Source organism: Sminthopsis crassicaudata, chromosome 2 (genome assembly GCF_048593235.1).
Source record: "Sminthopsis crassicaudata isolate SCR6 chromosome 2, ASM4859323v1, whole genome shotgun sequence".
NCBI lineage: Eukaryota > Metazoa > Chordata > Mammalia > Dasyuromorphia > Dasyuridae > Sminthopsis > Sminthopsis crassicaudata.
In genome coordinates, this window is record NC_133618.1 from 271823746 (window position 1) to 271842839 (window position 19094).

At 37.3% G+C, this 19094-nt stretch overlaps 1 protein-coding gene across 11 annotated transcripts in view; it reads left to right on the forward strand.

Annotated features, from left to right (window-relative positions):
- MGA (MAX dimerization protein MGA) overlaps nucleotides 1-17982 on the forward strand; it is a 231238-nt gene extending 213256 nt beyond the window's left edge. For all 11 annotated transcript variants that reach the window (XM_074289346.1, XM_074289349.1, XM_074289347.1 and 8 more), the window contains one exon: nucleotides 1202-17982. In XM_074289346.1, coding sequence (XP_074145447.1) covers nucleotides 1202-2484 — 1283 coding nt within the window. In that variant the 3' untranslated portion in view covers nucleotides 2485-17982. The remainder of the gene's footprint in view (nucleotides 1-1201) is intronic.
- The last annotated feature ends 1112 nt before the right edge of the window (nucleotides 17983-19094 follow it).

Consider the following 19094-nt stretch of genomic DNA (forward strand, 5'->3'; position numbering starts at 1 on the left):
TTGCTTAATAGCAAAAAGAAAAGGGAGGAAGGGATGAGCATATCTTAATTCAGAGGGGTAAAGGTGTGTATGTGTGTGTGTGTGTGTAGTGTGTGTGTTCAAAAAGTAATGCCCCTGCGTGTGTGAGGCAAGTCATAATAATGAATCAGGTTTTTGTTATTGATTAGACAGTTTTTCTCCTCAGTTGATTACCTCAAAGAGAAGAAAGGAAATAAGTAGCTGAAAATTTTAGTAAATTAATATTTAAAAGTATTTGAGAATACTACTAAAATACTGAAGAAACTTGTTGGAGTACATTATTATTGCATATACTTTTAGAAATCTTCAAGTTAATATTCTGCTTTTCAAATGTCAGTAAATATGTGAAGTTAGCATTAAATATAGCCTATAGGTAGTTGTTTAGGAAGAAAGGAAGAAGGCTTGACGGAGGTTTTCTTATATACTTTGATTACACCAAAGTATAATCTTGTATGTGTGCCCTTATTGGATTTCAGCCTCACCATGCAAGGTTGTAAATGCTAAGGGATAATGAATTAATTTACATAAGCATTTGTTTACTTTTAGAATATGAGTTTTCAATGTCTGGGCTCTGGCACTTAACTTATAAAGTAGATCATCAGACAAATATAGCCATTAGAAAGGACACTTATTACTGTCAAGTTCTCAATGTATCACTTCTTGTCTAAATGAAAGCCATTCTCAAGGTTTCCTTAGTCCCAGTCATGCTTGCCTTCTAATGACCATAGCCCCAGGTCTTTAACAATGACTTCAACAATTTTCTGAGTCTACTTTGGGTTAACAATTCAGTAATTTGTATATTTTCATTGCCACTATATTTTTCCCTATAAAATGGGATGAACAAGACTGAGATGAATGTCTGTCTTAAGATAAAAGAATAGATCTTGGCACTGGCCAGAAGTGGGCTTGGGAGGCATTTCCTTGACATAGGATGCTTAAGAAGTTATCAAAGTAGGATATAAGGTGTTAAGGCCAGTGCTGAATTGGCGTTATTTTGTTAGCCTAGATCTAACATTTTAAGGGATACTATTATTTTCAGGGGACAAGTAGGTAAAATACTGATTAAATGGCCAGTCTTAATATAAATAACTACTTGAGATGTTCACTTGTTTTATTTGAAAGAAAATAACATGGATGCCACTACAGAGCTTAATAATGAGTTCTGCTTTTCTTGGTTTTGCAGAAAGTGATGACTTGTTTATGATGCCCAGGATTGTTAATGTGACCTCGCTGGCCACCGATGGAGGCCTCAGCTTAGATGTGGGTGCCAGCAAGCATTCTCATGAAATTTCTCATGCCAAGACATCTGATCAGATACTGAAAGAAGCCATCAGGAATGAGACCCCATCCCTTGAAGACCTCACAAGAATATCCTCTGGAAGCAATCATGGAGATGGAAGACTATTGCCAGGGCCCACACAGGATTTTGTGGAAAACAAAGACGTTAGTTTTCCACAAATAGTCAATGTTTCTAGTATTCGGACACCTTTGGAGACCTTGTCCAGAAAAGTTTCTGGAGGAGTTTTAAGTGGTAGCCAGAGTAGGAGAAAAGAAACTGAATCAGGAGGTGAGAGGTTGAAGTTAAAGGAGATCCCATTTCGCAAACTGCAGGTGAAAGATCTTAAAGATTCAAGTATAGAGATAGAGCTTAGAAAAGTGGCCTCTGCCATTGAAGAAGCAACATTGGATCCTAATGAGCTTCTATCTAGTATGGAGGAAGAGGATGACACAGATGAGACTCTAACCTCATTGCTCAATGAGATTACCTTTCTCAATCAGCAGCTAAATGATGACTCTTCCAGCATGACTGAGATCCCCAGCTCTGTAGGTGCAGAATTCCCTAGATTGGCAAATGCCCAGCGGGCTGTTGCCAGCAAGCTGGCTTCTGGCAGTAGAGCCACTTTTCAGCTTGGCACCCTTGGGACTAATTTGAAAGAGCTGCCTGAGGTACAGGAAGCCAGTGGTTCCATCAGTCCCCTTCTATTGCACCTGGAAGATGATGATCTTACTGAGGGTGAAAGGCAACCTACAGAAACTGATGTCCTTAAGATTGTCATTGACCCAGAGATAAAAGAATCATTTCCTTCCCATAGGAGAGCCAGTGATACTGGGAAAATGACTGCTAATCTCCCAACTGAGCCTGAAAATTTATCCTCACCCCCCATTCTTCATATGAAGACTGGCCAAGAGAGCAGCAGCACCGATACTTTATGGAGGCCTATGCCAAAATTGGCACCACTAGGACTTAAATTAGCTAATCCTCCCAGTGACATAGATGGACAGAGTCTTAAAGTGATGCCTTGCTTGGCACCTATAGTTGCCAAAGGGGGGTCAGTTGGACTGAAAACCACAGTAATGGGCCACAGTGACCAAGAAGGACAGGAGAACAAAGTGATGCCAACATTAGCACCTGTGGTAGCTAAATTGATTAATTCTGGGTCCTCCTCAAGTTCTTCAGGCAAATAAGGAGGTTTGTCCTGAAGCTAAGTGAAAAAGCCTAAAACTATTAGACTGTAAAGGGAAAAAAAACTGCCTCCTGCTCACTCTCTTCTGTAGGCATCTTCTTATTTTTTTGTTATGGGACTATGGTGGTCCTTTAATATGAGGGTGGGGTAAGTGATGGGAAATGTTGGCCCTGGAATCAGTGCTATGAAATTCTGATCATGCTAAAGTTTGTTACCTCACTTTTGGTGCTGGGTTCCATTATTCTCTGGGGGAGGATGGTCATCCATCATTGCTGGACATAGGGAACCCCTTTTACCAAGGAATTTTTTCCATGCAAGGGAAAGTAGCCCCTGATTTCTTCCTCCTAGAGAAAAAAGCTGCTTAAGGCTGAGGAGCTGCTATGAATTCTGGCTCCTGGTACAATGAACTGTCTATGCAGATTCAGGGTTGTTTGTGTCTGAAGTTTCTGCAGAACCCTGGGAACTTGATGAGCCTTGTACAAAGGAATCTAGAGGATTGGTATTCCAGGAGTTAGGGGTGGAGGAAATCAATTCTATGGAATACCAAAGTGAGGAATTTTCTCAGCAAAAGCTTTCACTTTTGTCATTGTAAGCTTCTGCTCCAAATCTTTTCTGGTGTAAGCCCAAATGTCTTGTAAAGTAGGGAAGCTTTCAAATGGCTCAAAGCTTATTAGCCTGATTCATTTAATAGCTATATTCTCATTTATTCTCCTATTGGGCTCCTAGATTAGCATTACCCCCAGAAAATACCTCCTGAAATACTCCTAAGGGTGTACATGGAACTCTTTTACATCCCTTTCCTGCCCTTGGTCATCCCAGTGACAACCCTGCTAAGATATGGTTTGGCTCATGGAGGGTATGCTTTTTTCCCAAGATAACAGCCAAAAAACAACAACAAAAAAAAACAAAACCCTGTGGGGCTGTTTGCTAGATCAAACAAGTCTCCTCTGCATACAAGAATGGTGCTTGGACAAGGTTTTGCTGCACTTGCACAGGGTTGTATAGCAAAAAAAGAAAAAGAAAAATAGTCATAGCAGACACTCATTACCAGGGAAATAGGGCAGTATTTGAATCACAAGATGTATTTTTTATTCTCTGCCACCATGGATTCAATGATATATAGAGCCTTTTCACTCATAAGCTATCAGGTTGTTAAGGCCTGGCAGCATGTAAAGATATTTATATTTTTGTACACAGTTGTTTTCATAGCTTCCTTAAAGGCTGAAGTTTTCAACCTAAGAGATGAGATTTGTAATGCGTATAGAAATGTTTTTTCCTATCTGGTTTGTAAATAAGTAGGAATCATGGTGCACTTGAGGGGTCTCTTGAAAACTCCTGGAAGTGAGAATCACTGCTCTGAAATTGAACTGACTCTGGGATCTAGCTGCTGCATTTTGCCTTTCTTACGTAATTGTATTTCAGAATGTAACCCTTGTCTTCACCACCTTCATTGGCAGGATTTCCTTGTGTTGTGGAACACTAGCACGAGAGCTTCCAGCTTTTGAAGCTCCTGGGCAGTGCCTAGGAGATACTATCTCTTCCCTCTCCCCTCTTTTCTTTACCCCACATCCCACACAGCATATTTTCCCAACCTAGTTTGTGAGGTTGTTTGATATGTTTTTGGCAGGTAAGTTCTTTCTGACTTCTATGTTTGGCATCCTTCCTGCCAATCTTGAAAGAATGGGATGTATATTCCCTGTAGTCTTACTGTATACAAAGATATTGGCAAGGTAAAAGCCCAGTAATTATAATTGCTTTGTTGGTCTTATACTATTAATACTAGGACCTAAAAGTCCTGTGCTCTGACCTCCTTGCTCCTTAATGAAGAAAGAAGTAGGTGAAGGATACCCTTTCCTCACCCTTCTCCCCTTTTCATGTCCAAAAGATTTCATTCAATGCCTTAGCCAAGGAGAGCAGCATCTTCCTCCCTTGCTTGTCCCCTCCTAACTGTTCCTCCTGGCTTCTCCGGGCTCCTTTGGTGACTGTTAGTGGAGGGTCCACTCAGCAGTAACCAAGGGAATCATCCTCAGGATAAAAGGAGCATTTTAGACTCTAAACATTTTTCTTTTGCTTTCTTGGAAGAGAACAAATAACCTCTTCCTGTCTGGAGGACATGTTTGGCTCTGGTATTGCATAATTATATGAAGACTTGAATAGGTGGCCCGAGGTTCTCAGGAATAACTGCTGCAAATAGTGTACTATCCAACAAGGTAGTACTCTGGAGCTGCCTAATGCTAATACTTGGCAAGGCCAGCTTGGGGGAGGGCTCAGACTTCAGAGAGAAAGAGTCCACATGTCTTTTTCCTGTAACTTGCCAGCAATCTGAAATCTCCAAGGTCCCCTCTTCTCCTCACTGATCCCAGACTTATTCTTATCCCAAGGGATTGAATGAAAATTACGTATGTGATATATAAAAGATGTAGCAGTGTGGAGAGGGATTGTGAAATCAGGACAGTGGGCTTTCACCCCCACCCTGCAAAGAGCATGTTCTTGCTAGACCAAGAATCCTGTTGTTTTTTTGGTTTTTTTTTTACACATCTGTAAATAGATGGAATGTTTTTAAGAATATAATAATGTCAAATTTAGCTTTTCCTTTTATATATTAAAAATATAACTTTCCCTCTTTTCTGCTTTTGAAAAATGATTATTTTTTTAGAAGTCTTAACAATAGGAAATGTTTGGTGACTGAGAGAGGCATAATGTATAAACCTGAAATAAATCAATCATGGTAATTAAGGTGTTGGGAGGTTTGTGCTGGTTTGGGGAAGGGGATGGAAATATTGAGACAGACCTTAATTCTGAAAATTTATCTTGGACTGGCCTTTTTCTTGGAAACTTCCTGCTGTACCTTTTGGGAAGAATGTTCAGACTATATAGTCAAAATGTAAGGTGTGACTTCATATACCATTTATCTCCATTAACTAGGTTTTAGAGGGAGTATCTCCCAATAAAGTGAGGCTAGCAGTGTACAAAAGCACTCTTTATTATTACATTGCAGAAAGTCTCTTCCCTTTATAGAAGTTTCACTGAAGAGTCCCTTTCAATATTGTGCTCCGTTAGTGCCTTTGTTTTGTGATCATTAACTACAGATAACATGCCATTATATGAATGCCATGCAAATGTCTCTGTAGAATTTTAATATGAACATATTGTTAGAAATGCTGTTTGAGAGCTAGAGATCAAATAGCTGATTCACAATAAGTAAAAAAGTGTTTTGAACATAAAGGAAAGAGGGACATGTGTGATTTGTTTGGGTTTGGGAGTTTAGCTGGGGTTTTCTGGAAATGCTGGTTGAGATTAAAAGTTAGATGAGGTAAATTGAAAAAAAATTTTAGGGCAATCCAACATATCTACCTCCTAAAAAATATGCCCAATAAAAAGAAACAAAAGATCCTATTATCAATTACTCTTTTAAAAAATCATTGAGATGGTAAGAAACCATTGAAAGCACTCAAGATTTTTCAATCGGCAAACTAATCATTGTCAAACATGAAGTGGTTATTAATACTTTCATGTAATTGGTTTTGTCAGTAGTGAAGTTTTACAGAGTGCTAGGATATAAATAAACTTTTTGAGGCTTGTGATTATCTATTTTTGATAAGAGTTTTGGGATTGTTACATTTTTGAGCATTTAAATTTCAAATTTTTTATTGGTGCCTTTTGTTTTTATTTTGTGAATGTATCATCCCTTTTCCTCTTAAAGAGTTATTTTAAAGTTATTTTTAACAAAAATTACAAAAGAGAAAAAGGTCATTTCAAAATTTAAGTTCAACCCACTGATTATATGCAATATTCCACACTCATATCCCATCCCCACTAATGCTAACAACTTCTAAAATGTTAAGGTATATGATCTCAAGAGTTGAAAAGGGTCATCAGGGAGAATCAGTACCAAAATATCCCTACTTAATGATTATTTCGTTTTCATTTAAAGAATTCAAGTGAGAATTAATTCCAGAGGTAATTTATTCCTTGTTTTCTAATTATTAAGTCTTCCTTACATTGAGTTAAATCATAGATTATATTCTCCTTGGGGTCATGAATTATCTCACTTAGGTATTTATCCTCAACACTCAGAAAAATGCTTAGTACTTAATAAGTACTCATTAATTGGAAAACAGACTCCTGACATCTGCATATATTCGACTAATCTTCCTGAAACTCACTCACTGTCCTATTTTTGTTCTTTGGGTCCAAGTCTAATCACATTTGTATATGACAAGTTGAAAACTACTTGAAGATAACTTATCATTTCTCTTCTTCCCCCCAAAAAATGTCTTTTCCAGACTGAACTCCCCAAATAGTTCCTTAGGTATTCTACTTATCTTAGTCATTCTTATCTTCACGTGTTCATCACTCTCCTTGTTGAAATGAAACACTTATAACTGAATCCTTCTAGGTGTTTTTTTGGAAAAGTTTTTTGGGCTTCATGCAGATGTTCCCATACAAGAGCAAAACAAAATGGGATGATTTACCTTGTTCATTCTCAAAATGAGGGTAAAGTCAGATTAAAAAATTTTGGGGGGGAGGAATTACATCATACTTTTGTTAATTCATTACACTTGCATTCCACTAAGTGTTCTAGTTCTTTTATAGACAGATTGCTATGTAGATCCTCTACCATTTTGTACATGAGCATTGGATTAAATTTCATTTTACTAGCTTTGGTCCAGTGTTCCACCCTATGTTATCTTTTTGAATTTCACAACTTTGTTGTGAAAGCTAGTTGTGCATCTCAGCTATGGTTTAATTTACATTTTCATTGATTTTTTTTTTTAATGGTATGTGATTGAAATTTTCTACAGTATGCCTTTCAGTGCCATGTCAGATAATATAACATTCCTCCCTCCCTCCCCCAAACAAAACGGGAAGAAAGCTCAATTATACGTTAAAATAAAATTGGAAAAACTTGTGCAATGTGTAACACCCATGAACCTCCCATCTCTTCTTTCAAACCATATTTTTATTTATCATTTCACAACTCTATTCTTTCCATTTTTATTGGAAATTGTGTATGATGTTATCTTGGCTCAATTTCACTCTTTGTCACTTCACATAGATCTTTCCTTCTCTGTATTCATCACATTGTTTCTTAACAGTATTATTTCATACTTTTTTACTGTGCTATTCATGTATATGAACATGTATATGTTTCTAATGCTGTCAGTATTCTGGTGTAATCAGTGACCTTGGAATAAGTGCAGTACTAGAATGTCTGGGTCAAAGGTTATGGGCATTTTAGTCATGTTATTTGTAAAAAATTCCACATTGCTATTTAGAATGGTATGCAATTTCATAGCTACACTAGTAGTGTGATTGTCTTCCCAGGGCTATGATTTCATTTAAATCACACATGATAAAATATTGCCATAACAAGGCAAAGGACAATCTTCTCCACTGTAGAAACCCTCATTCAAGCTGAAATCACTGCCACAATCAGTTCCAAGGCGTCATAATTAAAATTGTAACTTAGGGTACAACTTTGTAATTTGGTTCTAAATCCCTTTTGTCAGAATGTGTGTGTGGTGTATAGACTGCCTATCATGATTAGAAGTTCATTCTTTTGCAAGTATTCTTAAATAAAGAGACTATCTCTTCTTCCTCATTAAGAAATGTTGGACAAGATGATAGTGACAAAGCGTATAGTTCTTAATATCTACAACACTGCAGAACCGAATTGGGTGATGTAGTAAGGAATTGGTTTAACTAATTCAATGTTCTACAAGCTGTTTTGAAGGACATGCTGTGTATTGGACCCTGCTCAGCACTGTACAAAGATAAGCCCTCCCTCTCCTCCCAAAAAAGTCTATAGCCTTCAAAGAATTTGCATTTTAGTAGAAGAATTGTTTTAATAAGCCTTTCAGGTTTCAGGTTCTCAGAAAGGAATGGGGAATGGAAAAATCCAATACTAATTTGTTTGCTAATCTCAACTGGGTCCCTATTGTAGTAAGACAATTAACTTATTACTAATTGATTCCCTAGTCCATGCTGAACAAAGATTGTTCTAGGTTCCCATCTACTCCTTTCCCCAGGTTGAGGATTTTATCTCATACTTTTCTAAAACCATTTGCTTTCAAATCTCATAATCCTTAACATCATTTGCTTACTATTCCTTCAGTCTCTGAAGAGATATTCTTTGTAAGTGTTCAAGTACATCGCTTTCTGTCTTGGAAGATTTCTACATGATTTTATCCACTCTGTAGACCACTCAGTTCTCTTCTACATATTAATCCTTTCCCTGCTGCCCAAGTTTCCTCTAGACTTCTAATTCAGATTATTTTCCTATATATCTTTCCCTTTTCCAGTAAGAATCCTAGGAATAATTTTTAAAAAAAATTTTCAAACGCTTAATTCTAGGCCCTTTGAAGTTTGGGTTCTGACCATCACTTAACTGAAACTACCTTGTTTAAAATTAATGATAATTTCTTAATAGCCTTTTCCAGTTTCATTTTTTCCTTTGTAGCATTTGACACTTGTCCAATTGCTGTGGTTTCTCTCCTGGTTCTCAGGCTGTGCTATTGCTTTTTCTGTATCACTATGCACATCTTTCCAGCTTTTTTAATGCAAGGTTTTGTCTTAGACAAACTCTTGCTACTTTCTGATTTGGTGACTTCATCTCCCAAGGATTTCATTCTCTCAGCAGAAATTTCTCAGATCTATACATCCAAGCATAGTCAGCTAGCTATATGGCTCAGTGGATAAAGTTGCTGGGTTTTGAGTCAGGAAGACCAGAGTTCAAGTATGATTCCAGACACCCTGGGCATATTAGTTATCTTTTGTCTCAGTTTCCTTAACTGTAAAGTAGGGACAATAACAGCCCCTGATTCAAGAGTATAGTTGAACAAGTTAAGAAATTTTTTAAATCACTTGTGTGGGACAGTGACCATTAACCCAAAACAATTCAAATAGAAGCTTCTTAGATCCAGAGCAGAAAGCAGTTTATTCAATTCCTTCAGGAAAAGGATATGGCCTCCACCAGCATAATCTTATAGAGTAAGACAAAAAAGTACAGGCAACAGAGCAGAGTTTTTTGTACCCTGAACTTGGGTCCCAGCTGTCTCTGATTTAGTATTGGTGCTCACTATCATGGTAATCCATTTCACCCTCAGAATACAAGAATAAGGGGACTATAGATTGATTACAAAGTGGTTTGTGTGGGATTAAGCACAGTCCTTAAACTAGGGCAATGGTCAATTTTCTGAGAAGGCCTCATGTACATCCCACTTAGACATACATATATATATATATATGTATGTATGTATAATGCATAGTATATGTGTGTATATATATTATATTATATATATATATATATGACTTAATATAGATCCTAATGGTAGGTGCTTTAGAATGCTTTTTTTTCCTCTCTCCCTCAATCTTTTTTGAACTCCCATGGCAACACAATGTAGGCTATTTTCAACTGAATGTCCCAACTCAAGTTCTATGTGTCCAAAATGGAACTCTTCTTTCCTGCTTCCCCCTACCCCCAAGAACTTCTGAACCCAATTCTGTTAAAAGCACCATCATCCTTCTGGTCACCCAGGTACAAAATCTTAAGAGACATACTTAAATTCACTCTTCCTTACCTAATCAATTGTCAGCTCTTACTGCCTTGATCTTTACAAAATCTATATGAAGTTGTTTCCTCTGCATCTCCCCAAGTTTTTAGTGCCTTTCCCTCCAGAATTATTTTGTACATATCTGCTCTTTTTTATAAGTGATATGGAGAAGTAATGGGTTCAAATTCAGCTCTGACCCAGAGATTGGGTTACCTGTGAGTGACATTGGACCACTTTGAACCTCACTTCTCAGGACTAAGTGGCAAAATCATTTACATAAAAAGTATATTTTGGAAATTTTTTTGTGGCAGTAAGAAATGATTGATTATACACATTAAGCACCGTATTTGAGACTTGAGAACTTCTAATTTTTTACTAATCCTTTAAACCTTATTGTGTTAGGTGAATTCCTAAAAGGATTTAAAAGCCTTTTATAAGATGCAGCCTATCTTTAGTCATAAGCACTATCCTGCAGTATTTTGTACATACTAGGAGCTCAATAAATATTTGACAAGCCAGCGAGTGATTGTTGACTCCAGCCTGCAGTTTTCCAAAGTCTAGTGAACCAATATTGCTTTTTCATGTTATGAATTATCAAAATTTGTATCTATTCAAGTATGTTAAATAGAAAGAATTACATAAAATCCCAATACATTTGAAATCTTAGAATATTAGACATTATTTGCATTTAGAACAGATAAAAACAAAAACAAAATTGGTCAAGTGCCTTTTTAGGTTATTGTGCTATGGTTGTGTTAAGGTAGATCTAAGGTAAGGTACATAGACGGCAAATAGGGGACAGTATTGAATTCATACTGAGCCAGTGACAAGTTATTTCTAAGAAATAATCTTTGAAAAATTTTATTGGATTACAAAGGTATGGGGATAGCTGAAGGAGACTTATCCATTGTTCTTTAGGGTTTCATCTTTAGACCATTTCTGGATAAAGATCAGTATTGTATCAAAGAACTTTGGAGTTGCCTCTGAGTATACCTAGTTTTGAGGATTTCAGATAGAGGCTTTTTAACAATTTATTGTGTCATGAGTCATTTGAACCATGTAGGCCTCTTCACGGAATAATAATTTAAAATGTATAAAATGGGATTATAAAGGAAATCGATCACATTCAAATAGTTAAAAGTACATAGAAACCTTCGATGGAAACCTGTGGAGAGAAACCTGTAATACCCAAAAAGTGACACTTGATGGCACAATTGGTTACCATTGAAATTTTTTGTCCCTGTTTCCACAGGGAAACATGTATGCTCTTATCTTCTGGGTTTTACTTGGGAAACAAAAATATGCTACAAAGTAGAATTACTTAAAAGAAATAATTTCTTTTTTTTTTTTTTAATTTAGAATTTTTTTCCCACAGTATATATGCATGAGTAATTTTTTTTATAATATTATCCCTTGTATTCATTTTTCCAAATTATCCCCCCCTTTCTCCACTCCCCCCCCCCCCCATGACAGGCAATCCCATACATTTTACATGTGTTACAATATAACCTAGATACAATCTATGTGTGTAAATACCATTTTCTTGTTGCACATTAAGTATTAGATTCCGAAGGTATAAGTAACCTGGGTAGATAGACAGTAGTGCTAACAATTTACATTCACTTCCCAGTGTTCCTTCTCTGGGTGTAGTTATTTCTGTCCATCATTGATCAACTGGAAGTGAGTTGGATCTTCTTTATATTGATGATATCCACTTCCATCAGAATACCTCTTCATACATAATTGAAGTGTACAGCGATCTTCTGGTTCTGTTCATTTCACTCAGCATCAGTTGATGTAAGTCTCTCCAAGCCTCTCTGTATTCATCCTGCTGGTCATTTCTTACAGAGTAATAATATTCCATAACCTTCATATACCATAATTTACCCAACCATTCTCCAATTGATGGACATCCATTCAACTTCCAGTTTCTATCCACTACAAAAAGAGCTGCCACAAACATTTTGGCACATACAGGTCCCTTTCCACTCTTTAGTATTTCTTTGGGATATAATCCCAATAGCAGCAATGCTGGGTCAAAGGGTATGCACAGTTTGATAACTTTTGGGGCATAGTTCCAAATTGCTCTCCAGAATGGCTGGATTCTTTCGCAACTCCACCAACAATGTATCAGTGTCCCAGTTTTCCCACATCCCCTCCAACATTCATCGTTATTTGTTCCTGTCATCTTAGCCAATCTGACAGGTGTGTAGTGGTATCTCAGAGTTGTCTTAATTTGGATTTCTCTGATCAGTAGTGATTTGGAACACATATGAGTGGAAATAGTTTCAATTTCATCATCTGAGAATTGTCTGTTCATATCCTTTGATCATTTATCAATTGGAGAATGGTTTGATTTCTTATAAATTAGGGTCAGTTCTCTATATATTTTGGAAATGAGACCTTTGTCAGAACCTTTACTTTTAAAAATATTTTCCCAATTTACTTCCCTTCTAATCTTGTTTGCATTAGTATTGTTTGTACAGAAACTTTTTAGCTTGATGTAATTAAAATCTTCTATTTTGTGATCAATAATGATCTCTAGTTCTCCTCTGGTCATAAATTAATTACTTAAAAGAAATAATTTCTTGATCACACTGGCTCTTATTCAGGCTGGTAAATTTCAATGATATAAAGAATGCTGGATGAGCAAATTCATACCAATGCAGATTGACAGTTTCCTGCAATTTATAGTATTTAGGGGCCTGAGAGCTTTGCCCAGAAGCAAAAGAACAGTATGTGGGAGATGAATTTGAACCCAGGTTTTGGTTGCAAGACCAATTCTGTTAACTGCCTTTCAGCCCCTAATAATTTGTCTATATAATCCCATCGGTTAAGGGCTGCAATTTCCCCTAAGTTATTTTGCCCCTAGGAAACACCAAAACTTCATTTCCCACCAGCTACACTGCTTGGTTTCAGTTCTATCATTTCCCATTAGGATAAGCTCAGCAAGCTTTATAGAGTTTGCTTCAGCAGGAGGTACCACTTCAGTACTCTGTTGCCTTTTCCCTCTAATTAGAAGTTAGACAAAAAACTACTCCTGAATCTCCTTTTAAACAGGACCCAGAACCTCAGCCAATTCCTTATTTCCCAACAGTTGCACTGCTTGATTTTTGATTCCACCATCATTTCTTCTCCCTCCCCATCTCAGCTTTTCAGCTTCCTTATCTATGTTGTCATCTCCCATTAAATTGCAAGCTCTTAGAGAGCAGGGTTGTTTTTTTTGTTTTGTTTTTTGTTTTGTTTTTGTTTTTTAAATCAGTGCTTAGTAAAGTGACTAGCCCTTAGAAGATGTTTAATAAATGTATAGTAAGATGACTTCTTACCAGCTTGTCATCTATCTGAGGATGAAATCCATTCAGAGATGACATACTTAGGAAGTCCAGCCAATCTATCTGAAATGCTATTCTACCTTTTTTATAATGATAAGGACAGAGGGGACAGAGATTAATTTGGGACTCAGGAGAGCCTATTTGTATATTAGCACAAGGTCTGGATCTTTCATCAGATGGTTCAGATGGTCTATTGTGAGTGGTGATGAACTCTCCTGTCCTCCAATTCCCACACTAATTCTGCTTCTCAGAAACACTTAAGATCTTCCTAACTTAAAAGAACTTAACAGTTCATGGCACATCATAGGTCTTAATTCCTCATTTCTTTTTCCCATCCCCCATGTAAAGATGGATTAACTAGCAAGTAGCTTTTGAAGGATTTTTCAATACACAGGTAAGTTTGGACATGGGGAGAGAAAACAATAGGAGTTTGCAAGTAGGGAGCAGAAAAAAGGTATCTGACACTCCAGCTCAAAAAGCTTCCATACTTTAAAACTTTCCTCTCAGATAATGTACAAAAGCGTGGCATTTAGAACCATTCACAATATTTCCTACCAACCTTTCCAGATAATTTACATTGTTTACCTTCATGCACTGTAAATTCAACTATAATTATAGATAGATAGATTAATAGCAGTTTTGACAACTTGGCATTCTAATTTTTCTTAGTTTCATTGTCATAATAGCTATTAAGAGTAGCATTTGAGCTGAAGTTTGGGGAAGCTAAGGATTCCATATGTGGAGGATATATAGGATATAAAATGTCATGTACATAAGATTAGAGATTTTGAATTTAAAGAGAACTTGGAGGTGATCTAACACAGCAAGCTCATTTTGTAGATTAGTAAATGGGGCAAGAAAATCTGACTTGTTCAATATCAAATTATGTAGACTAGAATTTGAACTCAATTACAATAGGAAAGGGAGAGTTGTCTTATAGGCCATTCCTATGCTTAGAATGTAGTCTTTTCTCACTTCATCTTGTATAGGGCACTTAGGCTAATAATCTGTTAAATACAGGAAAGGCTTTACTTCACCTGAGAGAACACAGAAGATTCACACAAGTCTGTGATCTGGATTTTGTCCCACCAAACTTCACTGATATCTATTAATGGCTTTTTCTCAGTCTTTATAGCTTTTATAAATTGCACTTATCACCATTGACCACTTCTTCCTCTTCTGGCTTTCTTCCTAGCTGATGGATTAAGAAATTTTTGAACTTCTCTAAACAGAATTATCCATGTCATTGTTCCTACATAAGGGGATTCTCCAGGGTCTATGTCTTGAGCCCTCCTCTTTAGTAGTGATATCAGCTTCAGTCTGTTCTATTTGGGGTAGCTAGGTGATGCAATGGATAAAATGTCAGGCCTGCACTCAGGAAGATTTTCCTAAATTCAAATGTAGCTTGAAATAACTAGCTGTGGGGTCCTGGGCAAATCACTTAATCTTGTTTGCCTCATTTTCTAATCTGTAAAATAATCTGGAGAAGGAAATGGCAAATCACTTCAGTGTCTTTGCCAAGAAAACCCCAAATTAAATCAGGAGTTGACAACTGAAATGACTGAGAAATAAATTCAATTATCTTTATACAGATAACTCCTAAGTTTAGACATACTACCTTCAATTCTTGATTTCTAGTTTTGACTTTCCAGTTGTCCTTTAAAAAAAAAAAAATCTCAAATTCCACATGTCCAAACCAGATAGAACTCTTAAGAACTTTAAAGCCCTATTTTGTTCTAAACTACTTATTTCTATTAACTATTCTTCCAACCCTTGACTTTTCTCATTTCCATATTCAATCACTTGCTAAGTCTTATTGATTCCACCTCCAACATCTCTCTCAACTTTCCCCTTTTTCATATTAAAACCACAGTAGTCCAGGAGCTCTTTGATTTTTTACTTTCTAATTGGTTCTTTCCTTGCCTGTAGCCACCTAATCTACAATCTCCTGAGACAGCACATTCCAGGATAATTCTAATTGTTAAAAGTTGTTCCTGACATTAAACCTAAATTTTTATCTGCAACATCGTTTCTGCTGAATAAAGCCAAACAGAACAAACCTAATTCTTCTAACAATCTTTCATATACATTAATACAGCTATCACATATCTCTGTGTTCTTTTATATAAATAAAATATCCCTAGTTTTCCAACCAATCCTCATATGATGTAGACTGTCAATCTGGTTCTCTCGATGATCTCTTTTATCAATGTCATCCCCAGAACTAAGCACAATGGTATAGATGTGGTCTGGTCAGGTCAAGAAAGATATGTGTGTAAGTGGGGGAATATCACCTGCTTATGATTGATAGCTAGGTTCTTTAAACCCAAGAATACATTAGTTTCTTTTTGTCTGTCACATAATATTGCTAGCTCATTAGCACTACATTAAAACATCCAGATTATTTTTTTTCAGGTAAACTTATCTAGCCATGCTATCCCCATCCTATACTTGTGTTATTAGAATCAGTATTAACACCTTACGTTTATCATGTTCAGCCTAGTGCTCTAGCCTATCAAGATACTTTGTGGATATGAACATCAACCAATTTGTTGGTCAATCCCAACTTTGTCATCTGCAAATTTAATGACCATTCTATTTCCTATTTAAGTCATTGATAAGGATTTTAAACAGCACCAGGCCAAGCATAGAACCCTAAGGTACTCCACTGAAGACTTTCTACCTAGGTGATATTTAATTGATTGCTCTTTGAATCCAGCCATTTAATCAGCTTTAAATCCTTCTAATTGTCTTATTGTTTAGTTCATCTATGTCCTTTTTCTCCTCAGATGCTTTCTATCAAATATTTGGCTAAAGATCTATATACATAAACATACTTTATTTATTGATGTCCCCATTTGAGACCTCATTTGCTGGTTGTGTCTTTTCCCCCCCCATTTAGTAGAGTTACCAGAATGGTTTGCCATCTCCTCCAGCTTATTTTATAGATGAGGAACTGAAGCAAACAGGGTTTGCTGGAATCACATTGCTGGTTAAGTAAGGATGGATTTGAACTCAGGAAGATGAGTCTTCCTGATTTCAAGCCCAGTGCTCTTACCACTGCACCATTTAGTTCCCCAAAAGTTTAGTAACACCATAAAAAGGAAATAAATTTAATCTAACATCACATTAACAAAGTCACATTAACTCTTTGTAATCACTGTTTCCTTTTCTGAATTTTCATTTTCCATATCTTAGATTTTTCCTAATAACTCGAGTCAAGTTCCTTGGCACATAAGAGTTTTCAAACCCTATAATTTTTTTAATCAAGGCATTTGCCTTGTTTTACTATTAGAGTCATAATACCGTCTCCTGTTTTCCATGGTTTTTTAGAAATCACATCCACAAGTTCATTCAGTAACTGAGGATATAGTTTATATATGCCAAATGATCTGAATTCATTAAAAGTAACTGTCTTTTTTACTTCATCCTCATGGGTATCAGCTCCCTGTAAAATTTGTTTTGGAATTTCTAGTACAAAAGGGGGACTAAGTAGCTCTGACCTTTGTTGTCAGTAATAATCATCCCATCCACCCCAAACAGAAATCCTAACCCAAGTATGATCTTCCTCTGTTTCCAGTATACATATTTTTTAAAAAGATTCTCAACTTTTTGCTATTTTTATCTTTTCTAACCTGCTTCAGCTCATTATGAGATTGAACATTATTACCAGGACTTTATAAGATGATGCCATGTTCTTATATTATTCTGATACCTGCCTGTTTCAATCTGAACACATCCTTATTTTTAAAATGAGTTTCCTGTGCATCCATCTATGCTCTCTATACAATTCCTGTCTTATTTCCTTTACAAACTTTACACTCCAACCAGACAGTATTTTATGTTCTTTTTTTTTTTTTTTGGTGGTATTTACTCCCCAGGCCAAGGATCTGTCTTGATCCTTTCATGACTAGAATTCTTGCCTTGGAGAGTAATTGCCTCAGTTTCCCACTATAGTTTAGGCAATCTCATGAACAATTGCACCACTTCCCTCTGTCAGTTCTGGAATGAAAAGTAAACCCTTGTTATTACTCCTGGAAAGGTCAGTCTATTCCCCAAAGTCCCTATGTTATCTATCGTCCTTATAAATTTCTATACCAAAATGTCCTTGTCACCACTCCTCCATATTTATCTCTTCCATTAGGTTTCCCTGAAGGCTAGGCTTAAAACGTTTAATGCCTTTTGGTTTTTCATCTTCAAGCTTCTAGGAATCTTTAGTTTCCTTCAAATACTATCTTATTTAGGTGGTTGCCTCTAAAATATATAATCAGAGAGCAGGGGAGACATTGACTTGCCCTCCAGCATGACAGAAAGGTTTTCCTCAATTATTGGCCAGCTTCGTTGTTGTCTCTGGTGTGTATCTGTATATACATACATATAGAGACATATATGTAGATATATATTTTTTTTAATCTCCAACATTTGATATGTTGAGTCACGTCCAACTCTCCGCACCAGACCCTTCTATTCTCCGCTATGGAAGTCTATCCAAATTTATGATGTTTCCATGATACTATCCATCTCACCCTCTGCCCTCCCCTTTTCCTTTTGTCTTCAGTCTAGTACTTGGTATATAATATGCTTAATAAATGCTTGTTCCTTGATTTAACTGATATGAAACCAAATTGTGCTTAATTTTACCTAGAGAAAATCATACTTGGGTAGAAATTAAAGTGGGAGTCATCTAATATTTGGGGGGCCAGTTTTTTCCTCTTGGTAAACGCTAGGTACTGGGACTTCTAGATTTATCTAGGCCTGTCCTGGCAGGTGGGTATGCCAATTAAATATCACAGCTCAAAAATCCCATAATAGTTTCTGTAGTCCCTCCTTTTGGCGCCTCTGCAGGCCCTATGCAAGTAACAGGTCCACTGGGTCCTGAATAGCCTAGGAACTGTCAAAGCGGAGGAGTCTCCCGGAAGGCGGTCGGTGGGTTGGTTCCAAGCGCTATAAAGCTTTCGGTAAAGAGCCGCGGGAGGAGACAGATTCATTCCACGTCGTCTTTTGACGTCATCTACTGCAGCCTCGAAATTTTGCTTCAATCTGGAGTCCTAAATTGAACAAGAGACTCTGAAACAGGCTGAAGCCTGCACACTGGGGTGCAAACTAACTCCGTTATCGTGACTGAGCGAACTCCATTTACAACGTACCCCATATCAACTTTCCTCTTCTCTCCCCCTCCCCCTCCCCCTCAGCCCTGAAGCCAGACTCTATGAACCTCCTTTTGGTAACTAGACTCTCACTTTCCGCTTATCAAAAAGGCCCTTCCCGCCTTAGAGAACAGTTTTGCCCCTCTCACGCGTGGAATTCTTCGCAGATGGGGGGGGTGAAGAGGGGAGGGACTTGCTTTCGACAGAGATCCTATGAATAAACTAACCTCAGTGGCCAGCAGGGCGCAGATAGGAGTCTTCCCGAATAGTGTCCAAATCCCAGGAATATCTACCTATTTCTAGGCTTCAGATTCCTTTCCTATAAAATAATGTGCTCCGTTGGACTTTTAAGGTGTCTTCCCACACTTGCATTCTCTGCTGCAAGATTCTCCCAGGAACTTTATTCTCGTTCCTCTCAGTCCAGTCTCCCTCCTTCTCGGTCCTTTCAAGCCAGGTCTTTCTCCTGAAACCCCGCCTCCGCGACTCCTCCTAAGAGAAGACCGCGCCTCTCCCTACTGACCCCTCCCCCTCGTTGGCTCCGCCCCTGGTGGTACCGCCCCCTCCCGGCACCATCAC